Source organism: Pleurodeles waltl, chromosome 6 (genome assembly GCF_031143425.1).
Source record: "Pleurodeles waltl isolate 20211129_DDA chromosome 6, aPleWal1.hap1.20221129, whole genome shotgun sequence".
Classification (NCBI taxonomy): Eukaryota; Metazoa; Chordata; class Amphibia; order Caudata; family Salamandridae; genus Pleurodeles; species Pleurodeles waltl.
Genome location: NC_090445.1, coordinates 962248692 through 962271532, shown reverse-complemented (window position 1 = coordinate 962271532; position 22841 = coordinate 962248692). Strand labels below are relative to the sequence as shown.

Genomic DNA, 22841 nt, shown 5'->3' with positions numbered 1-22841 from the left:
GATCCCTGCCCTCACCGATAGTGGCTTACCTGCAGCAATGGGGACAATGCAAGGGAGTAATGTCGGGTCTATATGATCTAATTATTCAACGGCTTTACTCCCAACCGCTAATGGACAAACTACGTCTACGGTGGCAAACCAGGCTGCAGCAGGATCTAGACCCAGACGATTGGGAAGCTACCCTAGAGACACTAGACAGAGGCACCCGGGAAGCACGCTTGAAATTCTGCCTCTTTAAAATCTTACATGAATGGCACTGGTCCCCAGCGAAACTGCATAGGACCGGACTCCTCCCGCATGCGAACTGCTGGCGATGTCCAGAAACATCCTGTGACCTGATACATATCTTAGTAAACTGTACAACAGTAAGACCACTCTGGGATGCTGTGAGCTCCACTCTGGCTGAAGTAATGTCACTTCCGTCACCACTTCCTCCTGCCCTTATACTTCTGCAAGATACGACCTCCCTACCAGACCTCCCTAGACCACACAAGCGACTGTTGCACACAGCGTTAGCTACTGCAAAAATTTGCATACTCAGACACTGGCGGTCAGAAACCCCCCCAAGCCCGGAGGAATGGATTACAGCCATGATCCGCACTGCTATGCATGAACGGATCATCTATAACTTACAAGACCAAGCTCAATTATTCCTACAGGTATGGGCTCCCTTCCTCACAAGGGGGCAAGAGTGCCCTACCCGGAACCACCACTGTTCCCTTCTCCCTTCCCTCTCCCTCCCCTCCCCCACATGCGTCTCTTCCCCACTCTCCCTCTCGCTCCCGTACCTCCCCCTCCCTCTGTATTTTCCCCCCTCTCCCCCCTCCTTATCTCCCCTTCTCTTCCTCTCTTTTCTATCCTTTTCTTCTCTCCCACTCTTTCTTTTCTTTCCTCTTCTTCCCCTTCTCCCTCTCCCTTTTCCTACTGTTTCTTTTTCTTTTCTCCTTTTTCCTCTTTCTTACTCTCTATCCTCTCTCATTCTCTTTCTCTCTCCCTCTCGCCCCTTATCCCCACGTCCCTTTCTAAAACACCCACTAGAGTCCGAACGTCGCCTTCCAGCAACGCTCCAAACAGACCTCCATGGTAGATTCTTTTCCCCATGTCGTCAGCTAGTCACCTGGTCCCAACTGATACTGACCACAGAGTTGACATGAGCTGCAACACCCATTATCCGTGCAGCAACATCCCTCGCTTCCCAGGGTGGCACTCCCCGGTCCTTTCGTCTGAACAGGTACAACCTACCCTTTACCCTCATATCTTTACCCTCTTTAAACCCCCCCACATAGCCTAAAATATGTTGGAAGTGAACTCTACCTCAAGTTTTTATATTATGACTGATACCTTGTTTGTGCCTTACGAGTTTTTTTTTTTTTCCTCTTTCTTTCTTCTTCTTCGGTTTCCTAATATCCCTGATGTGTAATTACTCCCGATTGACGGGACCCTGATCCCACTGACTCTGTATCATATTGTGTTATTAACAATAAAAGAAAAGTTAAAAAAAAAAAAGAAAAAGATAACACAAATGTATGGTCGCCTGGGTAGGTATACACACTTTTTCAAAAACACGGGATAAGCCATATTAAACTAGCCCCATGTGGAAATATTGTGCCACCAAGTGAATCCACCCCACACTTTACAAGCTTCATGCTGGTGATAACCCGACATCCGAATCATGCATGGATCACACTGGTGTCAAAGTGAATGAAAACGCAACTTTCATATGCATACAACTAATCCTCACCCTGAGTACAGTGTACTATTACTTGAGGAGCGGAGAGGGGGAGCCTTGTAGTCACACACTAGACATAAGCAGAGAAAGGTAATAAGGTTGTGTGAACCAAGGGATACATGATGTCTCTATCCAGTCATTCACTCTCACAAATCCAAATTATTTAATCTTTATGTATTTTGATCATCCCTTCACCACCTTATAAGAAAGTTAGATTGTTACTCTGTAGGTGATAGGGACTTTTAATTGGACTCTGGTTCTCTCCTTTTTTTGCCCTAGAGTTGCCTTTACTCCCCCTCAGTCATACGATGAGGCTTTGCCCACCATTAGAGTATGCTTTGGCAAGCGCTGGATGGCCGATTATGAAGCATAACACCCAGGGGGTGTGGGAGGCCATCCCGTTCTTTTTAGGAAACGCCTATTGAATTTCAAAGGTGGAATTCTGGTATAGAGATTCCACCTGCAATATAGGAAGTCCTCATAAGGCATGGTGGTACATCCCTGAGTTAGGGCTTTTCTGATGAGGGCACATTTGTTCTGTTGTGGTCGATCTGTGGTAGGGAGACCATGAATAGTTGCCCATTAAATCTCTCTCCTTCCCCCAAACCCCATATATCATTGGGATTCATGTGTTTTGTGTTACTAGACTTCATGCCTTTTCTCTTGGAGGGCAAATAGGGCCTGGGGCATGGCGGTCGGCATCTCCCTTCTGAGGGAAGCCAGATTTGCATGTAAGGGCGGTGGGCTTCTTTGAAACCCCCTGCCTTGGAATGCAGATTTGCAGGTCATCTGCAGCGAGGGAGCAGGCTTTGTTCCTGACCCCCTGAGAGCAGAGGCTCTCGCCCTTGAAGGTCAGAAACCTGTCCGTTGGTGGAAGGCTAGTTGAAACTATTGTGAGTTTCTATGTGGACAGACAAGTCTCATGAACACAATAATGTGCTGTAGCTATTCATACCAATACATCACCCTCACCCAACCCCCATATTGTTTGGTATGTTATTGAGGGCCAAGTAGTAAAACATATATCTGAGCAATCTCTCCATATTATCAATTAAAATGATAATCACTCAACAAGGGATCAGTAACTAGAATTTGAAGGGGGGGTTGGGAAAAAATTTCCTATGCATCATCACCCCCATTTGTTCCTGAATTGTACTGCTGGTTTTACGACTCTATGCAGTAGGTCACTACTGTCCATTGTGTTTTGACTCCTAAAACATGTAGAAATTGACTAATCCCTTATTGGCATATTTAACCATTGTATAAGGCCATAGAATATTGTGTAAAAACTATGCTAATGGCATGGACATTTAAATGTCATCTGTTGACTTCAGCACTTATTGTGCTATGCACTACTGTGTCAAGAGAAACATGGCTTCAGGCCTGCTATTATACTCTGACTGCTGTACCATAAACCTGCATGCTGGCCTGTCAAAACAACCCTTTCCAGAAGGGAAAAAGCTTATTTCAATATTAATGTCATCCCTATATAGGCCGTGTAGCCTACATGATAAGGTGCATGGTATTTAAAAGTGGGACATGTAAACCTTTAATGTTACAATGTCTCTACAGTGACAATGCCCCAATATCTATTTTTATTGAGGAAGGTTCTAGCTGTCCTCTGAGGTACAGATTATATTATTAATTCTGTATCTTGGATTAGGACCAGCTAAAATTAATTCTAACACTCCTTATAATATATATTTAAAGCCCAATTCAATTGTAAAGTTGTATTTTAATACATATTTAGAAACAGTTACCATTAGAATATTACCTGTTTCCTGCCTGAAGCCCTGGGTGGCCAATTTACATGAGTTCTCCAGCAGCTGTCAATCAGGTGCTAGACCTTAATTAGGTGTGAAAACTGCTCAGGGAGTAGAGCCTGGGAGAAGGGATGTATTTACTTTCTGTGTCAGGAGGAGCAGTTGCGGTGGGCCAGGAAACCTAATTGACCTCAGAGGGGCCTGCCTTCTCACAAGCAAATGTCAGGTGACTCCTGGAAGGCCCGGCCTTTTCCCCGTAGTCAGATTGGCACCAAACCAAGTGGGAAGAAAGTTGCCCTTAGAACTGGTTTTGAGTGACCACAGATGAGCAACTTGCTCCTTATCCTGGACACACATCTGGATGGGCACCCAGATTTTGCACAAGGAGAAAAGGATTTCCTATATGGGATTTTGGAAAAAGTGTACTATGAGATTGTTTGTAGTAGGGCAAACAGGAACTGCTGGAAACCTTTATCCTATTGATAAGAGCCAGATGTCACCCCCACCCAGTAGCTAGTGCCAGGCATAAATGTGGCACGCCAAGCAACCATCTTTAGATGCTCTCTTGACCTGCGGAACAGCAGATGAAGAACTGCACATGTTGTTTGAGACCTTTGAGGAGCCCTGAAGGGCTGGACCTGTTCCCACTTGTACCACAGACAACAAAGTGGACTCCAGGAGACAATTGGCCGATCTTCTGTGCGACTACAGGGACACATGGATTTGCATGCTCTCTAAATGCTTCCATAATGTTTCTAACAAGCCTGCATGAAAACTGACTTTGACCTAAATCTTTCAACTCTTGAGTTTCCATTTTCTTTTAAATTATGTCTACTTTGTTTCCACCCTTTGCATTCCTCTGCTTTCCAAATACATCCCATTCTAAATCCTATGCATATATGCTTTCATCCCTACTATTTTATCTTTGCAAATTCCCCACACCTTATTTCAGATATCACAACCTCTCCTTTAAAAGTCACACCCTGCACCCTAACAATACCTAATCTCCTGGAGTTAATTTATTAACAGCACCAGCCAATGCATGCTATTGCTACATTCCTTTCTCCCCAGGGGTGGCTCCTCCATAAGGGTGGAGGAGCATCGCTCCCCGCCAGCAGCAGCTGCAAAACCTTTTATAGAAAAGGACAATAACCAGAGTTTATTATCCTTTTCTTTGAAAGGGGTGGGGCCACGGGGTAGACAAGCACTGAGGGGGAGTGCACAGCACTCATCCTCACTGCACATGTATGTTTGGCCGGCCATCTCGGGCTCTCCCAGCCAATCCAGATGCTTCTCTGAGCAGCATCTGGATTAGCGCAGGCAGGCTGGGCGCCTGTGCCTGGAGCAACGACGCGGGAGAGGGGAGCGGTGCGTGGCGGAGAAGGTACGGGTACATTTAAAAAAATATTCTTTTGATAAACTTAAATGTTTTAATGCCCCACCCCACACGTGTGCCATCCCGCCTCCCGGAATCCCCGTGAGCCGCGACTGTTTCTCCCACTAAAGATCACACCGTACTAATGTAATCTACCATATAGTCACTGGAGTAAAGGCATGGAATGTTTCCTGGAGAGTACACAACTAATCCCAACAATAGCTGTAAGTGCTAAATAATACAATTACAATACAATATGTAACCCACACTAAAACTAATACCATAACAGCAGTAAGTCAATCGTATTTCATACAGGCTGCTTAATAATTCCCTTTTACTGCTTGACAGTCTTATGCTCACATATAACAAAACTGCAAAAGTCATATCCATCACAGTGCACTATAGCAGTATACAGGAATAAACCACCCATCACCTGCTTTAATAGGCACAGAAAAACTGATGAGATCTGCCACATACCGCTGGCCAACAGAGGACTCTAGCCTAGTCCAACACTACAGGTCCCACTAAACTGATGAGATTTGACACATACAGTCCAGACTATCAACATACTATAGACCCTTCTTTGCATCCTACAAGGACAGACAGTCAGATTTGGGAGGGTATTAACAATGCCCATCCCAGCAAATCTTTCCACCACTTTTCCCCTTAATCTATGCCTGCTCGGGACCATAACCCTTAAACAAAATATCCCAGAATGGATAACCCAGTACAGTAGCCAGCTAAGTGGAATATGAACATACAAAATACCAAAAAGAGACATGCAGAGGAGCTCAAAGCTGCCGGCCTACTGAAACCATTAACTGTACACCTGTCTCTCATACTTCTTCATCCATCAAATTGCTAAGCGATACGTCCCATGACTGCACCTTGGTGGTCCTCACACACACAAACAACAAGGAAAGACTTTCCACACAGGTTCAAAACACAGAGAACACACTACCAACAAAACACCCTGCACAGTGTATCGTGCTACCTACACAGGCAAGCACTTCAACACCCCACATAGAGTTAGCCAGATATATATAAAAGTTGCCAAACAATACAATACACCAAGCTACAAGAGTCCTTTTTTTCTGAACTGCCCACTTGACCAGTAACAACTGGACCGGACTCTGCAATTCGCCTCTGTCTGAAACCCTAAGAGTCATTAAGTGCCTCCCTATGTCCTAGGTTCTTAGAAACATGCTCCTGTGGTTGTTTGGGCACCGGAAGAAAGTTCACAAACTTTCGAAAACCTTTCCTCAAGAGCACCAGAGCATCAGCGGTCTGCCAAAGAAAGTATCCAACCGGCAGTTTCGCAGCACCAGATTCCATTTCAGCTTCATCCCACTTAAAGGCACCCACATCTGAGAAAAAGCGACTATGTTCCATTCTGCATTGGGACTTCGAGCATTTTCAGCGAGAAATCACCAAAGCTCAAGAGTGCCAGGGGAACCAACCTGCTTCAGGTATCTGAACTTTGGTTCCAAAGTAGCATCTATAGTTTCAGCAGCGACCTACTTTGGGAGGATTTTCTTCTCAGGAAGTGTCAATGTCCTTTTAGGTGTAAGGACTTAGGAAAAATGTCTACATTTTTCTTTAAAAAGTGGCAAGGTCCCTTTCTGAAGTTAGACTTAGAAACGTTTTCGATGTTTTGATGTTTTGACTTTCAGTCTTTCACCAAGACCAATCCACTTAGTTTGTCCGACCCAGGCTCTATTGTGGATGGCCTGAAATTTCCCCTTGTTCCTGGTCAACCTCAACCATTAACATACATTGGGCACTTTACTTTTCTTCATGCTGTTTGCCTTACATCTTTGAAAATGTATAGCTCTGGCTCCACATATTCAATGTTTGTTATGTTGGTGTTATTTTGCTTATTACATTTTTATCTATTTTTAGGAACTGTAGTGGGATTTAAATTGTATTGTGTCTTCGACTTTTGTTTTTACTGTTTTGGTACTTCTAAATGCTTTACACATTTTCATTAAGTAAAGCCTGTCTGGTCTGTGTCATAGCTACCAGGGCTTGAGCCCAGGTTTGAATTACTGAAACCTTTGACTGGACCAAACAGGCTAGTTACTTTAAAACTTGTGGTGTACTACCATCCACCACAAATAATAATCAATTTTAAAGGGATCTACTAGTTCAAAAATATAGGTGGCTGTATTATTTGAAACGCTTGTGCCTCATTATCAGCCTGTGAACTGCTCTCTACTTACATATAATAGCTGTATCTTGCAGATCGTGATATTATTAAGAAATGTGAACTGCTTTGTGAATCATGTATCCAAAGTTAGGGAGAAGACATGCATCTAAAAAATGCACACAAACATTCATAGAGATGAAACAGAACGCCTTCTATCCACGGAGTTGGATACGTTGATTTGCAAACTAATCATATACCCTTTAGAAAGTCTTGCATCCAAGGTTAAACAACTAAATAGGAAACAAAATAGATACAAACACAATAGATCCGTGAATCAAAGACAAGCAGATGCTCTTCAGATCGCATCCCAGAAAATCTCTCCCTACAGCTCTTGCAAATTATAGCACAATCATGCTCATCTAGAGTAAACAGCTCAGCCGCTGCCTTCCTGCAGCAAGAACGGCCTGAATATACCTCTAATCTTCATTGTGCAAATAAAACAGAGGGTGATGATGTTTTTTATCTGGATCAAGTTCCTCCCCATGATTACATCCCAGTATTATTATTGTTGGTCAAGAAAATTTTGAATTATATTCGAAGCACTAGAAACTAATAGTACTCGGAAGGGAAGCTGGCCTTTCGGGTCTTTTAATAGCACCACTGTTTGAATATTGCTACAAAACGCGAATTATCCCAAAGTCTTGGGGACGTAAAATGTTCCTCTCTTTAACAAGGGCTCCCACAACTCACTGTAAAATTGTAAACTAATTACATTGTTTGACCCTCTAGACAAGATTTTCACAAACCGTATTTTAGAAAATCTCCGGAAATGGGTCACTGAGAAAAATAGTATTCCCTATGAACAATCCGTCTCTAAACCAAAATGGCATTATAGTTAATGTGCAAACTCTACTTGATAAATATGTCCAAACAAAAAGTCTCCTGTGTTTTTACTGTTTGTACCAACTTTTCACCAGCGTTTGATCATGTGGCATAACCTCGCCTTTGGAAGGAATATCCAGATTTGGGGATTCCAATGATTTTGCTGCTAGTGATAAAGCTCTAGACTCATCTACCTGGTGCACGGTATTATTGGGTGACGACAGAGAGATCAAATGTCGAATAATTACGCAGAATCGACTAAAACACAGGTGTCTTATAGTCCACTTATTGTTTTCTTTATATTTATATGATTTATAAGGAATATTTTCTAACATGAATAATTTCGTTCCGCTATTTGGATCCTTCTACTGCAAGTGTTTATTGTGTGCTGATGATTTAATGTTGTTTTATTTTTCACCAATTGGCTTGCAATGCAATTATATCAATGTAAAAACAGCAAGTCTGTAGGGTTTAATGCTAGAAAAAATAGGACAGTTATAAATGGGTGTTAGGTAATGACAAAACCTAAGTAGAGTGTTTCCATATGACCTAAGCCCGAAGCCAAACGTCTTAGCGCCCTCCCTAATTCCTTCATTTCACAGGGCTATTAAGAATGTTCTAGGGACTTCCTCCAGTTCACACACCTATCTGGCAGGCTCTCACCATCTCCATTTTGTGACACACATTGAAATAGGTGATTTGAAAGTAGTAGTGGTCTCCTCCCTTGTGTAGGGACTGTAGAACTTACCATGCCGGAGGAGCAACAGAGCACCTCTGATTGTTGCTGGAGCCAGCTGTGTAAGGTCAAGAAGAGCCTGCACTTGTCAGGTGCTGCCCTACCTCCTGCATGTAGACCAACTCACCGAGCAGGACTGGAACCTTGGGAGTGCCTGCAAAGGGGTCATCTTCTGAGACGCTGCATGCTTCTTCACTGCTGGAGCAGGTAAGACTACTTACAGGCCTAACTGGCACCAGGGGGACTCTGCTAATAAGGCTTCTGGGTGAAAGACACTTTTGACTATTTTCTAAGAGTCGGAGTGGACTCGAGTTAAGGCCTACTAGTGAACAATTCCTGGATGCTGCCAGAAGTGAATGCAGACTAACCCTCACTACATTACGAGGGATTTGCCAGGAAACACTAGAGCCCTACCTCAAGGGTAATTGTGGCATTTCTTATGAATGTCGTAATCTTTCTTTGAATGTGTAGAGTTAGAAATAAAATACTTCTTTTCATCATAGTAATAAGTATTTGACTGTACATTGAATTATTGATACTGCTGTGCACTCCTTGAGTTATGAGTCATGTTCACTAATCTGTATCTACACTTCCCCCAAGAGAGCCTTTGACTGTTCGTCCACAGCTACCACTGAGATTCAAGTGCAGAAGGGAAACTTGGCCCGGTTGCTCAAGATCCATAGTAGGCCAGGCCCCAGAGAATCAGGAGTAAAAGGCCTCAACCACCATGGTTGGACCCAGTAACCCGTACGTGCCCTCGTCACCAACTGAAAGGGGTTCTGACACACACACAGATGCACGGCACTACACAGCCTAGGCCCCACCTACCTGAACAGTTGCATCTCCTTCCGCCAACTACCCAGACACCTCTGCTCTGGAGGACTCTTACCTGCACACATCCTATTCGTACACAGAACCAGATCAGGAAGACAGGCATCCTCTTACATCATTCCAGCATGGTACAACCTCCCACTCTACAGCAGAGTCTCCTGTGGGCTGGGCTAGGCACACATACCTTGCTCAGCGCTAGGATACCCTCACGAGTTAAAAGGCGCTTTACAAGTACTTTTTAACATAACTAGTTCCTGTCCTGCTTCAGTCTTCCATGGGAAGACAGAAATATAAATACAGCACTCTATCATAATAAATGCAAATACATATTTAAATCAGACAATGAACAAAGTAATAAATAAATACAGCAAAAATTAAACACAGCAGTTGGCCAATATTATACATTTTTCGTTTTAATTAGAGTTTGTTGAATTTAAAAGGTAAGTAGTACAGAGAACCTGTCACATTTACTGACACAAATACAAGTCTCCAAATAGAGTCTATTATAAAAACAAAGAACACAGTGTGAATACTAACAGTGGTATAGCAGTAGTGTTTTCAAGTTGATGCCAATGTGTTAAAAACACTTAGGGGCATATTTATACTCTGTTTGCAACGAATTAACGTCATTTTTTTTACTCTAATTCGGTGCAAAACTAACTCCATATTTATACTTTGGCACTAGACCCGTCTAGCGCCAAATTTATGGAGTTAAAGTCATTTCTTGGACGTGGAAACCTACCTTGCCTGAATGAGATGCAAGGTAGGTGTTCCTGCGCAAAAAATTACTCTATGGCCTTAACGCCATATATATACTCCCGTGCAAAAATGGTGGATGGGAGGGAGGAGGGATCAAAAAATGGTGCAAAGCTTGCTTTGCCCCATTTATTAACGCCTGGGTCAGGGCAGGCGTTAGAGGACCTGTGGGCCTGTTTCCATGGTGGAAAACCATGGAATAAGCCCACAGGTGCCCTCCCCAGGCCCCAAGGACACCCACACCACAGGGACTACGGAGGATGGGGGACCCCATCCCAGGTAAGTACAGGTAAGTACAGGTAGATATTTAATTTTATTTATTAAAATGCCATGGGGGCCCTGAAATGGGCCCCCATACATGGCACAGGGTACAGTGGCCATGCCCAGGGGACCCTTGTCCCCTGAGCTGACCATTGGGGTGGTGTGCATGACTCCTGTCTTTCCTAAGACAGGAGTCAAGTAGTATGGATGGTTTTGTGTCAGAAAATGACTCTAGGCAGGATAGAATAATTTTATTTACTCTAACCTGTCTAATGTCATTTTTTGGTGCAAACCCCCCTTCTTCCATACCGCCAGCCCCACCAGACTAACGTCATTTTTTTTCACGCTAGCCTTCCCTTTGCACCGGCTTGCACCATTCTATAAATATGGTGCCCGGCTGGTGCACAGAAATGGTGCAAGCCAGGCGCTAAACTTTTTGGTGCAAAACTGCGTTAGTGCAGTTTTGCACCAAAAAGTATAAATCAGGGTTTTAATTACTTAAGAGATGGTATGCTGCAAACCTTAAAATGGGTCCACGGCAATAACGTTTATAATGGCAAGGTGACTCCAAGGATAATTAATGCCAGTCCTAAATAGCTGTTTGTCACAAAGCATTTGCGACGCAAGAGTCATGGCGCTTAAAGTAAACAAAGACCTGTCAAAAGTGACACTACCGAAAAACGGATGATCCTTTACAGCGTCAGCACACATGAAAGGCCGCCCGGGTTACATGATTGGCAGCAAAGTTCTCATGACCCCACAGGTTAAATGTCCCTAGTTTAAAAACAAATATACATTGAACAGTACTTGCACTGGTGAATGCTAGTTTCAAAATATGATGTGATACTCAATACTACAAGTGAATGTACATGAGCATATAGCCCGCTTCGCATACACATATAGATCAGTTCACATAAGATAAATGTAAATTTTGCAGCAGTTTAACTGCAAAACTGACCCCTAATTTGGAACATAGGATGAAACACCATTAATTGCAGTGTTTACGACCAGGTGTGCTCCTTTAGGAGGCAAGGTGGCTACTGCAGGTTCATGTTGATATCAGACACATCCATTCTGCAGACTGTGGTGTCTGTTCTGTGGGGACCGGTGCTCTTCAGGTGAGGACAGGGGACAGAACCTACCTGTAAGGACTGGCGCCTTTCTGAACCAGCTAATGTATTTGTCAGATAAACAAACACTGAAATTATCAACGATATTTGCTGCAACCTGTTTATCAACTGCGTATGGGTGTTTAATTTTTTTAACAAGTTATATGTCTAATTTATGTATGGTGTAAAATGATTAGGATAAAGTTTAACAATACTTCATAGTTTTGACTATATTGCTGTAGTAGGTGCACACATTGATCCTTTATAGGTTTACAAATATTAATTGTATTGTATAGAGAGGGGCTGTATTGTTGTATGCAGAGGGGCGGTGTGACACTAGATTGAATTAACATCACATGCTTGAAACAATTTTAAACTAACTTTCTCAGTGGTGTTGTCCAATGCTAATTGCAGGTATTGGGGTGTGCTTAAATGTTGCAATGCTTGATGGTTACTCATAAAGGGGTCTCACAATAAGCCCTAGGGTTTCTTTTTGTGCTGATGCAAGTATCTGCCACCTCCTTGAAACTTCAAGTGTCAATTGAAAGACTGCTAAAAGCCACACTCCTCCAGAGCAGAATATCAAACTGTAGCTGGGTCTCACAAAAGATAGCTTTGTTGTTTCATTCTACAGGTTTACATCCAGAAATTGCATGATGTCTCAAAAACCTCCACCATTATATTTTTTAAACCCTGACAGAAACATTGGCCTTGAATTAAGCTTTCGATTTGTCCCTCTTTTATTTCTTCTAAAAGGCCCTCTCCTTTTAAAAGGCCACCTCCAGTGTGCCTGCCTTAATATCTCTTTCTTAAAATCATTCTCCTGCAACCTAACAATATAATTATTAACTCCATTAACTATGTGTGCCCCAGTAATGCTCACACCTAACTCATTAATGCACTACAAAGACACTGGAGTGCATGGAATGGTTTGCTTGAGAACACAAGACTGATCCCAACAACCAACTGACTAACTACTAAGTTTGGGTTCTGGAGTGGTGCTGCAAAGCTCTTTAATGCCTCATTAAGGGTAGAAAGTGCTACTTAAATGCAATTACAATATAATCCTGGAGTCAACAGAGTTGTTAATCTGTCTTCTGTCTTGTGTGAAGTTTTTACCAGGACACATGGGTGTGTAAGCAAATAGTTTACGTTCAACCTATAAACTGAAAGCACACTGCTATTATTGAACAGCCATGGTGCCCAGAGGCATAGCCTGCATGAGTAAACAGTTGTCATCCAACACCTACAATGAAATGCCCATGCAAAATCTGCGCGGGTGTGAAGTGGAAGAGAACTTCTGGTTGTTGCTGGTGCTGCGATTACAAGAGAACGTGGCAAGGCATCTTGCTTTGAAATCAGTTGTTCCATGGGCTACTTTACCTGTATGTCAAGAGCTTTTGAATTTTTATTTGTAGGTGGTATAAATGTGATGGAGAGAAAAGGTTCAGTTTCCTACATTTCTGCTCCTTTTGTGGGGTAAGGTGGGAGTGGGATAGTGCACTCCTGGCTAGTGTTCTAGGAGTAGTGGCTTTACTCTTTATTGGTGTAAGGAATTGGGTTACTGGTTGAGTGGGGTGAAACCCTACTCAAGCAGGAAGTGGGACCCACAATCCTTGTCAGGCTGAGGCACAAGCAAACTCCAAGTTAACCTGTGCTTAACCCTCCGGTAGCTTGGCACAGAGCAGCCAGGCTTATTTTAGAGGCAATATGTATAGTATTCATGCAACCCATCAAACAGTAATAAAATGAAAACACTACACAAAAAACAATCCCACACCAAATTAGGAAAATACAGTAGATTTTAATAAATATAACACGATTAAAACAAACAAAATTCAATCATTAGACCCAGAGATATGCAATTATATAGTTTCAAGTGAGAATAAAGCCAAAAAGCACAAAGCACCAACTGTGGTTATCTGGTTGTGCCAGACGGGGACAAAGTCACCTGTTCGGGCTGACCGTGATGGAGCAAAGGCCAGCTACAGCGACCAAGTTAGACCAGCTGAACAAAGTACCTTAAATCTTAGTGCATGGACTATGAGGCACTGCTTTACAAGGCTTTGTGTCATCCGGCATTCATTCTGAGGAAGCTGTATGGCGAAGCTTTGCAGGGTGTCACTTCATGTCAGGGCCAGTGAGCTGCGTAGCAAAGCTTGGCTGGGCGTCATTTCTGATAGTGCTGGCAGCTGTGCGGTGAGGCTTTGCAGGGCTCAGCATCACTCAGCATCATTTCTGATGAGGTTGGCAGCTGTGCAGTGAGGCTCTTGTGTTGATTCATATCGGTTCCGATGGGGACCAAAACAGGTTGATCTGCAGAGCACATTCAGGCCCACTTCAAAGGGAATGGAACTTCAATGGCACCACTTGGGAGGGCAGGCCTCACAGTTGATAAAGTCTGGGTACCGATTTAAAGATTGTTGGAAGGTTGTTATGTCCCTGAGCCTTCTGCTCAGAAGGCCAGCCAACTACCCCTTGGAGTCAGTCTGGGACCCTGGGTTAAGAGATGCAGGTCCAGTCCTCCTCATCCAGGCAAGAGGGTGCCAGGGCAGTAGGGCAGCAGGTCAGCACAGCAGGGCAACAGTCCCTCAGAGCAGCAGTCTACCAAGTGGCCATCCTTTCAGCAGTACAGCAGTCCTCATTCACAGGTCCAGAGGTGTATTGAAAGTTGGTGTCTGAGGTCCAATATTTATACCCAGGTGTGCCTCAGAAGTGGGGAGAAGCTTCTAGAAGGATGCAAAGTGCACAGGAACCCTGCCTTCCCTGCCCTGGCACCAAACTACAGGGGGCATGTAGCCCTTTTTGTGAAGGCAGGACACAGCCTATTCAAGTGTAAGTGAGGCTGTGCCCAGCTCCTTCCTCCCATCCTGCCAGAAATGGGCCACCCAGCCACACCTAAGCTCCTTATTTTGCGTGGAGGTCTAGAGGGAATGCACAAAGTCTGACCGTGAACTACACCTAATCATGTGATCCAGAGATTGTCTGCAGACACCAAGGCCCATATTTACACTTTTTGATGCAAATCAGCGCTTGGGAAGATTTGCGTCAAAAGGTTTACCGCCATTCCATGCACCAGCCGGGCACCTTATTTATGGAATGACGTTAGCCGGCGCTGCGGCCTTGTTAGCGTCAAAATAAATTATGGTAACTGGGCAGCGGAGGCGAAGGGACGACTGGGGGTTGTGCACCAAAGAATGGTGCAAGTCAGGTTAGAGTAAAAAATATTGGCTCTAACCTGACTAGCGTCATTTGTTGACGCACAACCCCTATGGAAATGACTCCTGTATTAGCAAAGACAGAAGTCATGCCCCCCTGCCCAATGGCCATGCCCAGTGGCCATTGGCACTTACAGTGGCATGTAAGGGGGACCAAGTTAGGCCCCCCCATGCCACTTTATACTTACCTGCACTCACCTGCACTCACCATCCATGGGTATCCTCCAGGGGTGGGCAAGGGTGGAAGGGGGTGTCCCTGGGTGCACCTGTGGACTGCGTCCATGGTCTCCCACCATGGAAATGAGCCCACAGGTCCCTTAATGCCTGCCCTGACCTAGGCGTTAAAAAACAGCGCAAATCCGGCTGGGCGCCATGTTTTAAGACCTGCCTCCTCCTGTGCGTCATTTTGACACCAGAGGATAAATAAGATGCACATGCCTTAGAGACATTTTTTGCACGGGAACGCCTACCTTTCATGTCATTAGCACAAGGTAGCTTTTCACGTACAAAAAATGACTCAGACTCCATAACTTTGGCGCTAGACGGGTCTAGCGCCAAAATATAAATATGGAGTTAAGTTTGTGCCGAATTTGCGTAACAAAAAAAATGATGCAAATCCGGTGCAAACAGAGTATAAATATGGGCCCAAATGGCTAAGGCAGGAAAATGCCAACTTTCTAAAAGTGGCATTTTCAAAATTGAAATTTAAAACTCAATTTCCCATAAGTTAGAATTTTTCATTACAATTCAAAAGACAATGAACATGATCTGGGTACCTCCTCCCATTTGGAAATTATAGGTTATTAAATGTAATAATGTAACTTCAATGCTATCCTGTGGGAGAGGTAGGCCTTGCAGTAGTGAAAGACAAATGTAAAACTTTACTACTACCAAAATGTAAAAGTACCTCTTCAACTTTTTAAATGCACAGCACCCTGCCCTCCGGGCTGTCCCATGCCCACCCTAGGGGATGACCTATATGTCATGAAAAGGGAGGCTTGGGCCTGGCAAAAGGTTTATTTTGCCAGGTCAAAATTGCCACACACAGGCTGCAGTGGCAGGCCTGTGATGTTTAAAGGGCTACATAAGCAGGTGGCTAAATCAGTGCTGCAGGTCCACTAGTAGCATTTAATTTACAAACCCTGGGCACATGTAGTGCCCCTTTTCTATTGACTTACATGTAAATTAAATAGGCCAAATGGGTATAAGCCAATACTATCATGATTTAGGCGAGAGCACAAACACTTTGCCAATGGTTAGCAGTGGTAGAGTGCACGGAGTCCTAGTAGCTAATAAATACAGGCTCAGAAAACGTGAGAGTGAAGGCAAAAAGTTTGGCGATGGCCCTGCAGAAAGGGCTTAGTCCAACAAGATATGGGCAAGGCCATCACCCCAAAGCAAGAAGGAAGACTGGGGGGGTGCTGCGCTCCCTGTGAAAATCATCCAGGGGCCCTGAACGCCATACTGGGATCCCAAAGAGAAGCAAAGTTGATAGTGCCATCGCGCCTCCATGAAGATTGCCTGGGGGGCCCCAGGCCCCATCCCAGTGCCCCAGACCGAAGAAAAGCCAGGGAGCACAGTTGCACTCCATGTGAAGATGGTGACAGAGGTGGGGGCCTACGACCCATCCCTGGACCCCACAGCAGGAAGACTGGAGGAGTGGTGCCTTACTCCCCCAGGTGGCCACCGTCCCCGCGTCACTGGTGGGAGCAGGGAGGACTGGGCCACAGTGCAAAGAAAGGCTGAAGAGAGGCTCCCCCAGCAGGCGGAGGAGCCAAGGAGGGCAGTTGGGGGTGGGCTCCCTGAGCTGCCCTCCAACGAGGACGCAAGTCAGGGGTGTCCGCCAAACCCAACTGCAGTCGATGGTGGGCTCCCTGTGCTGCCCTCCAAAAGACAACATTAAAGAAGTGTCCAGTGGGACCAGACAACCCCCGAACACAAGGGCAGCCGGGGGTGGCTCCCTGTGGAGCCTTCCAACAAGGCAGCCATACAGGGGGTGTCCGGGTGGGTCCGGGCACCCCCAAACACAGAGAAATGCGACACAAGACTGTGTGAGGAGGCAAAGGAGAAACCAAAGTGAAGCGTCTCCCCCTGGCACTGAGGGAGAGTCACTCATCAAATATGCAATCCGGCCCACAATTCCTTGTGAAGCCCCCCGATTTGTTTTGGCTCCTCACCAGGTTGTGGTGGCCACCACCGACATAGTGCCCAGGGACAGGGAGAGCTGCAGGAGCAGTGCAGCCTTCCCCCAACGCAAAGGTTTGTTTCCCCACCATAGGTTGGCTGGGACAAAAGAATTAGAACTCTCCCCCCCCCAAGGGTTCAATTCGTCTAGCAAGAACTTTTGTTCTTTTTTGGTAGAACTGAGACCTGTAGGGGTGAAAGACTGTATTTGCAAGTGTTTACAGCAGTGGTTGAAATGCTAGCCTGTTATGCGGAATGTATTAAAAAAAAAAAGTGAACACAGAATTAAGGCCAATGGTATGACCTGTGAAAGTTCATATGGCCAGGCACCCTCTAGGGGTGCAAGATGGTATTACACAATGTTAATCAAGAGTAATCCTAAAGTAATCATAAGCACACAAATCACTCCAACATGCCTATACATGTTCTTGTTCATGGGTATTTGAGTAATGAGACTGACAGCCACCACTGATCAAAGTAGATGTACTTTTTGCCAGAATTAGATGCTCTCACTCTAAATTACAGTCAAATATTGCACTGGGATACAAGTAAATGTTTTGCCATGTGGGTTGTTGGATTATATTTCCTCTCGGGGAGACTAGAATGATTATGCCATGTCATCCAAAAGTAATTCCATCAACTTGTGCAGCGGTGGCTACTCCATAAGGGCAGAGGAGAGGCAGCTTCAAAACCTTTTAAAGAAAAGGATAATAGACCTTGTTTATTATCCTTTTCTTTGAAATGGGCGGGGCCACAGGGGTGACATACACTGAGTGGGAGTGCTGGTGCACTTCCCTTCACTGCACGTGCATGTTTGGCTGGCTACCTCAGGCTGGCCAAACACACAAGCGCACAGGGCTGTCTCCAGCCCAGCAACATAGTTGCTGGGCTGGAGAGAGCCTGTACAGGCTCCCAGTCTGCCTGGGAGCACCCTGGCTGGGCACTTCCAGCCAATCCTGATGCTGCTTTGAGCAGCATCAGGATTGACCACAGGGCAGGATGGGTGCATGTGCCTGCAGTATCTGGACGAAGGCGAAGAGAGGAGTGGCTTGGCGCGGCACAGGAGCAGAGGTAAGTTTTTTTTAAATTGTATTTTATTTTTAATTCCTCCCGTGACCCCCCCCCGCGTGCCGCCCTGCCCCGCCCCACCCCGGGGAATCCCTGTGAGACGCAACTTAACTTTTGTATATTTGTAAATTGTTGCATAGTATTGAGTAGTGCATGTGTAATAAATGTATCTGGGGCAGTTAATTCCCCACCACATCTGACTTGGTACAGAGCCGTTTGTCTTATCAGGGGTGAGATGGTTGTATGTTGAGTTAGAATGTGTTGTCTGTTCCTAGTCTACTGCCACTTTCCTCTTGTTTCAATATCTAGACTAGCTTTGCTTTCATTATATCCCTGTCTAAAGAGATTTACCTCATTGTGTTGTCTTTGGAAAGGGAAGTGTTCTTTTGTGGAACTGTGGTCTCCTGAGCTGATGGCCTTGGCAAAGTACACTCCAAATGTCAGGCTCTGCTGCCTTCTTCCGGAGCCGGTTAGGTAGGTAGAGAAGTGGGTGTATCACATTACAGAAGGCCAAACACTGTGCCTCAAGGCAGCTGGGCATGGATATAGGTAATGTCTGAGTGCTCTAGGTGCAGGAACACTGCTCAAAGAACATGGCTGAAGGTCACACCCGCACCAATAATATGTTGTGAACACCAAACGATGTGTGCTTTAAGAGCAAAGATACTTAAGACAGAGAAAAGAGTATATAAAAATGATAACAAATACAAATACATCACAGGAAAAAAACTTTGTTAAAATGTATGGTTTTATCCTCACACCACAACAAGGTGTTATGAAAATAATCACAGATATTCACTTTCTATGGTAAGCTAAGTAAACATGACTTCTACGACTGCATCTATCATGTCACAAATGGTCACACTTGTAATATCACAAACTGCATCATTGATGACATCACTGAATCAAATCACTGCCCTTTCACCTGAGAGTTCATTAGGCCCTATGGCCTGACACTGAGAAAACTGTAGCCAAATGTGAATGTAGACTTCTTTGTACAGAAAATAGCCTATTTTTGAGCCGTGCTGTCTAAAATAAGGCACCAAGGGCCATCTGTACAAAACATTTTTGTTGTCAGAAATTGTGCCACTTGCGACCCCTTTTTTTAATGTACAAAAGCACAAATTGTGATTAGGTAACATAATACTGAATCGCGAATCGCAATTTGTGTTAGTGCTTCATATTTGGAAGTGGTGTGCTTAATGAGTCCCTTCCAAATACCGACTTGCAGTAATATCTATTAATGTTTTGTGACCCAATTCCGGTCCCAAAACATTAATATTTTACCAACACCTTGAAGTAGGTGGTTACCCATCCGCAAATGGCATGGGGTTCCCAAGGGACTCCTTCCCCTTTGAGAATGTAAATAAAATATTTTTAAGTGCTTACAGTAGTCCGATGGACTACTGTCTACTCATAAAAATAAAAGTTTAAAGTTTTCTTTTTTCTTTTTAAATGCATCCCATTTTCCTAAAACAAGCTGCATTTTTTAATAAAAAATCTTTGCTTTATAAAAAGCAATCACAGACATAGTGGTCTGCTGATCTCAGCAGTCCACTATCTCTGTGATTGCTGTGATTCCTAATGGATCGCCAAATCATGACCAACCTCATTAATATCATGAGGTAGGCCAATTTGCAAATCACTAGGAATCGTTATTTAAAAGAAATTCGTTTTCTTACATCAGGAATTGCGATTCCCTTAATTCCGACTTAGTAAGAATTGCAATTAGGAAATCACAATTCTCGATTTTTGTATGTCTTGCCCTAAGTTGTAGAAATATCGGGTAAGATGAACCGCAGCATATCTCAAAGAGAGGAGTGCTGGAGAGGCGGATAAATAAAAAAATATTTAATAATAATAAAATAAAAAAATTACCTTTTTCCCATCGTCGTTGCCACTTCCTGCCGTGTTACAGGCTCCCCAGCAATCCTGGTGCCGTCTAGCATGTAAGCAGCATCAGGCTTGGTCTGAGTGGCTCCGAATGCCGTTCAGACACAAGCCTGTGGTCTGTGCTGTTTCCCCCAACCGGCTGTGCACACAGCCAGGCTGGAGAAACCTAAGTGCTCATGTGTGTTTGGCCGGCCTGAGACAGCTGGCCAAACACACATGCACACTTCGTGCACTCTCCCCTCCTCCCCCACCCCCCTCCCACAGCCCAGCCCTGCTTTACCCTGACCAGACTGCTGGCTGAGCCAGCAAATGAAAGATAAAACGATAATTAAATATTGTTTTATCTTTCATCTCCTGGCTTAACTGGGGGTGGGGTGGGGGGTAGGAGGAGGGGGCGGTGACACTTCTTCATTGCGAAGGAGCACCCCTGGAGAATGGAACGGTGATTCTTGAAGATTCTTTTATTTTATACACTTTAGCACTTAAATGCCATCAAAGGAGACAATACTGCAGTATAACATGTTATAGTTTTACTACAATGTTTTGCATTTCTCTTTCAAATGATAGCTAAGAAAGCTGCTTTTGCGAGACAATGATCGATTTACAGGAATAGCTTTTTTTAACTTTAGAAAGACTTTATTGATCATACTTAAATATTTGATAATAAACATTCTGTAGTGAGAAATGTGGTTTAACATAGAACATCATATCTAGAATAATACATGTAGACCTATGAATGATTCAAAACAGTAAGGAAAGAAATGTATACACAAATCTAATAGTGTAATCGAGACGGAATTTAGAAAGGGAAAGCAAAAAGGAAAGAAAAGAAAAACTAAAACTGAATATTTGGGAATTATTTTAAAGTTAGAAATTTGAAGAAGTGAATGAGAAGTGAAGCATGTGTAATAAACATGGAGCATTCTACAGACAACAACAATCATATAAATAAAACAGTTTATAGGTAATGTGGTAATGAATTATAATCAGGCATCAAATATTACTTCGTAAACAAAATCCCAAACTAAGCATGGCCCTAGAATGGCACATGTTGTAATGTGTGTATACTCCTGTGATTGCCTATAGATGTACTAAATGCACTGCTATCATTTGTTGCTGTTTACATAAATATATATTTAAACAAATAGGCTGTAAACATGTAAAATATCATCTTTCCTATGCTTTTCATTTGGCTTGACCTTGTTGCAGCGCCACCCATTACTGAATCTGAGGCTTCCCCTTTTGTCCTTTAGTCTCTCTCGGTGGGTGGTGCGGATTTACAGACGGGAGGGCTACCTTTGGCTGTAGGGTGGAGGGTGGGTGCGCAGGGAAAGCTCAGTTTCTCTTGCGTTCCCAGAATGTCACCTACCTTGTGCCCTTCATCTTGCCTGCCCTTGTTTCACCTCAAGGAGAACGGCAGACCAGACAGCACTACTCGGTCTCTTTTCTCCGCTTTGAGTTTTCCAGGTCGGAGAATGTAAAATGAAGAAATGAAAGAGGAAGCGGGCAGCTGTGTTTCTCTCCTCCGGATATTTGCCTCAATCCCTTCGGGTGTCTGTCCATAGGCGCAGGGATCCCGGGCGCAGAGCGAGACCCCGAGAGCAGAACACAGAGTACCACAGCGGCAGGATCCTTCTGCGGCACTCATTCCCGTCTTCAGAGTCCAAGAGGCCGTGAAATAGACTTCGCCCTCGATAAACTGGGGTCAACATATGAAATGTAAAACTTCCTCAATTCTGCAAGTTAATTATTAAGTTCAACTCAAGTATTCAGTGTATTTGCTGCTACTGGGCAAAAGCTGTGTAAGGTGTTGTAAATAGATAGTTTTGCTGTGTGATACTGTGGGCAGCTATAGGCTCCAACAGAAAATTATAAAGCTGTCCATTATTCCTAAGAAATGATTCACTTACGTGTCTTAAATGAATGTCTCTGCATACACCTAAGGGACAGCTCAACACATAATCTCACCCGTTTCTGGAAGTGACTGGTCAGAAAGGGCAGAACATGGTTAAGGGGGTGGAAGGGAAAGCTTAACTCACGACTGATCTGGCTATACTCGAATTAGTTTGAAAGGCTACATCCTTGAGTTGTGTTGAGTTAAAGCATGAAGGGAGGGACCTTTAACACCCCAGCGGTAAATTAGAGCCATAAACAGGATGGCAGAAGTGATTTAAAAGCTTATCATTGGTTAAAATCCTGCTATGCTCCTGGACCCAATCGGATTCTGACAATAGTATTTACATCAAGTCCTTCCGCTTGAGCAAATATGCTTTTCTCATTTTATATCTCCACAATAGACAGCTTCAAATATCTGCCACAGACCCGTTGTTTCCAATTCATTACATGTGTGTGAGTGGACTGTGGGTCAGCCCATGGCTTACAGCTGGATGGCTTTGAGGTCGATCTCAGGTTTCTGCTTCTGATGGTTTTCCTCCCTATTTTTGTGGTCGTTCCTTTCAGCGGCCCTTGGTCTCACATTATTCTGATTGGATAATAGTAAAGTATTGACTTGATTCTCTTGACATCCCTTCCCCACCGCGCTGCTTCCGCTCTCACCCTCGACCCCACCTTGCTCCCTTTTCCTCTTTTCGTTATTGGCCACCCCTGTGCTCCTGCATACTCTCTATTTTCCACCCTCCAGACCCTTGCTCATCCCTTGCTCCCCGGTCCTGCGTCACGGTCTCACTCTCTGTCCGCTCCTTATTTTACATTATTTTTTACATTTGTACATTTCTTTTATGAGGGCCTGACAGCTTCAGAGTGCTGCTGAGTCACTTGCTACAATTCTTACGTTCCTGCCGCCTTGTTTTTAACTTTAAAGGCTTATATCATGTTGGAACGGTAAATAAAAATGACAGGAAGTGCATCACGATGTTAATATTTTAAA

At 44.1% G+C, this 22841-nt stretch overlaps 1 protein-coding gene across 6 annotated transcripts in view; it reads right to left on the bottom strand.

Annotated features, from left to right (window-relative positions):
- Positions 1-22841, bottom strand: part of BLNK (B cell linker) — a 545638-nt gene that overhangs the window by 327432 nt on the left and 195365 nt on the right. For 2 of the 6 annotated variants that reach the window (XM_069239787.1, XM_069239789.1), the window contains exon 1: positions 21324-21464. The exons of the other annotated variants lie outside the window; for them this stretch is intronic. In XM_069239787.1, the coding sequence (XP_069095888.1) occupies positions 21324-21337 (14 nt within the window). In that variant the 5' untranslated portion in view covers positions 21338-21464. Of the gene's footprint in view, positions 1-21323; positions 21465-22841 lie in introns of those variants that run through there. 6 annotated transcript variants of the gene reach the window in all.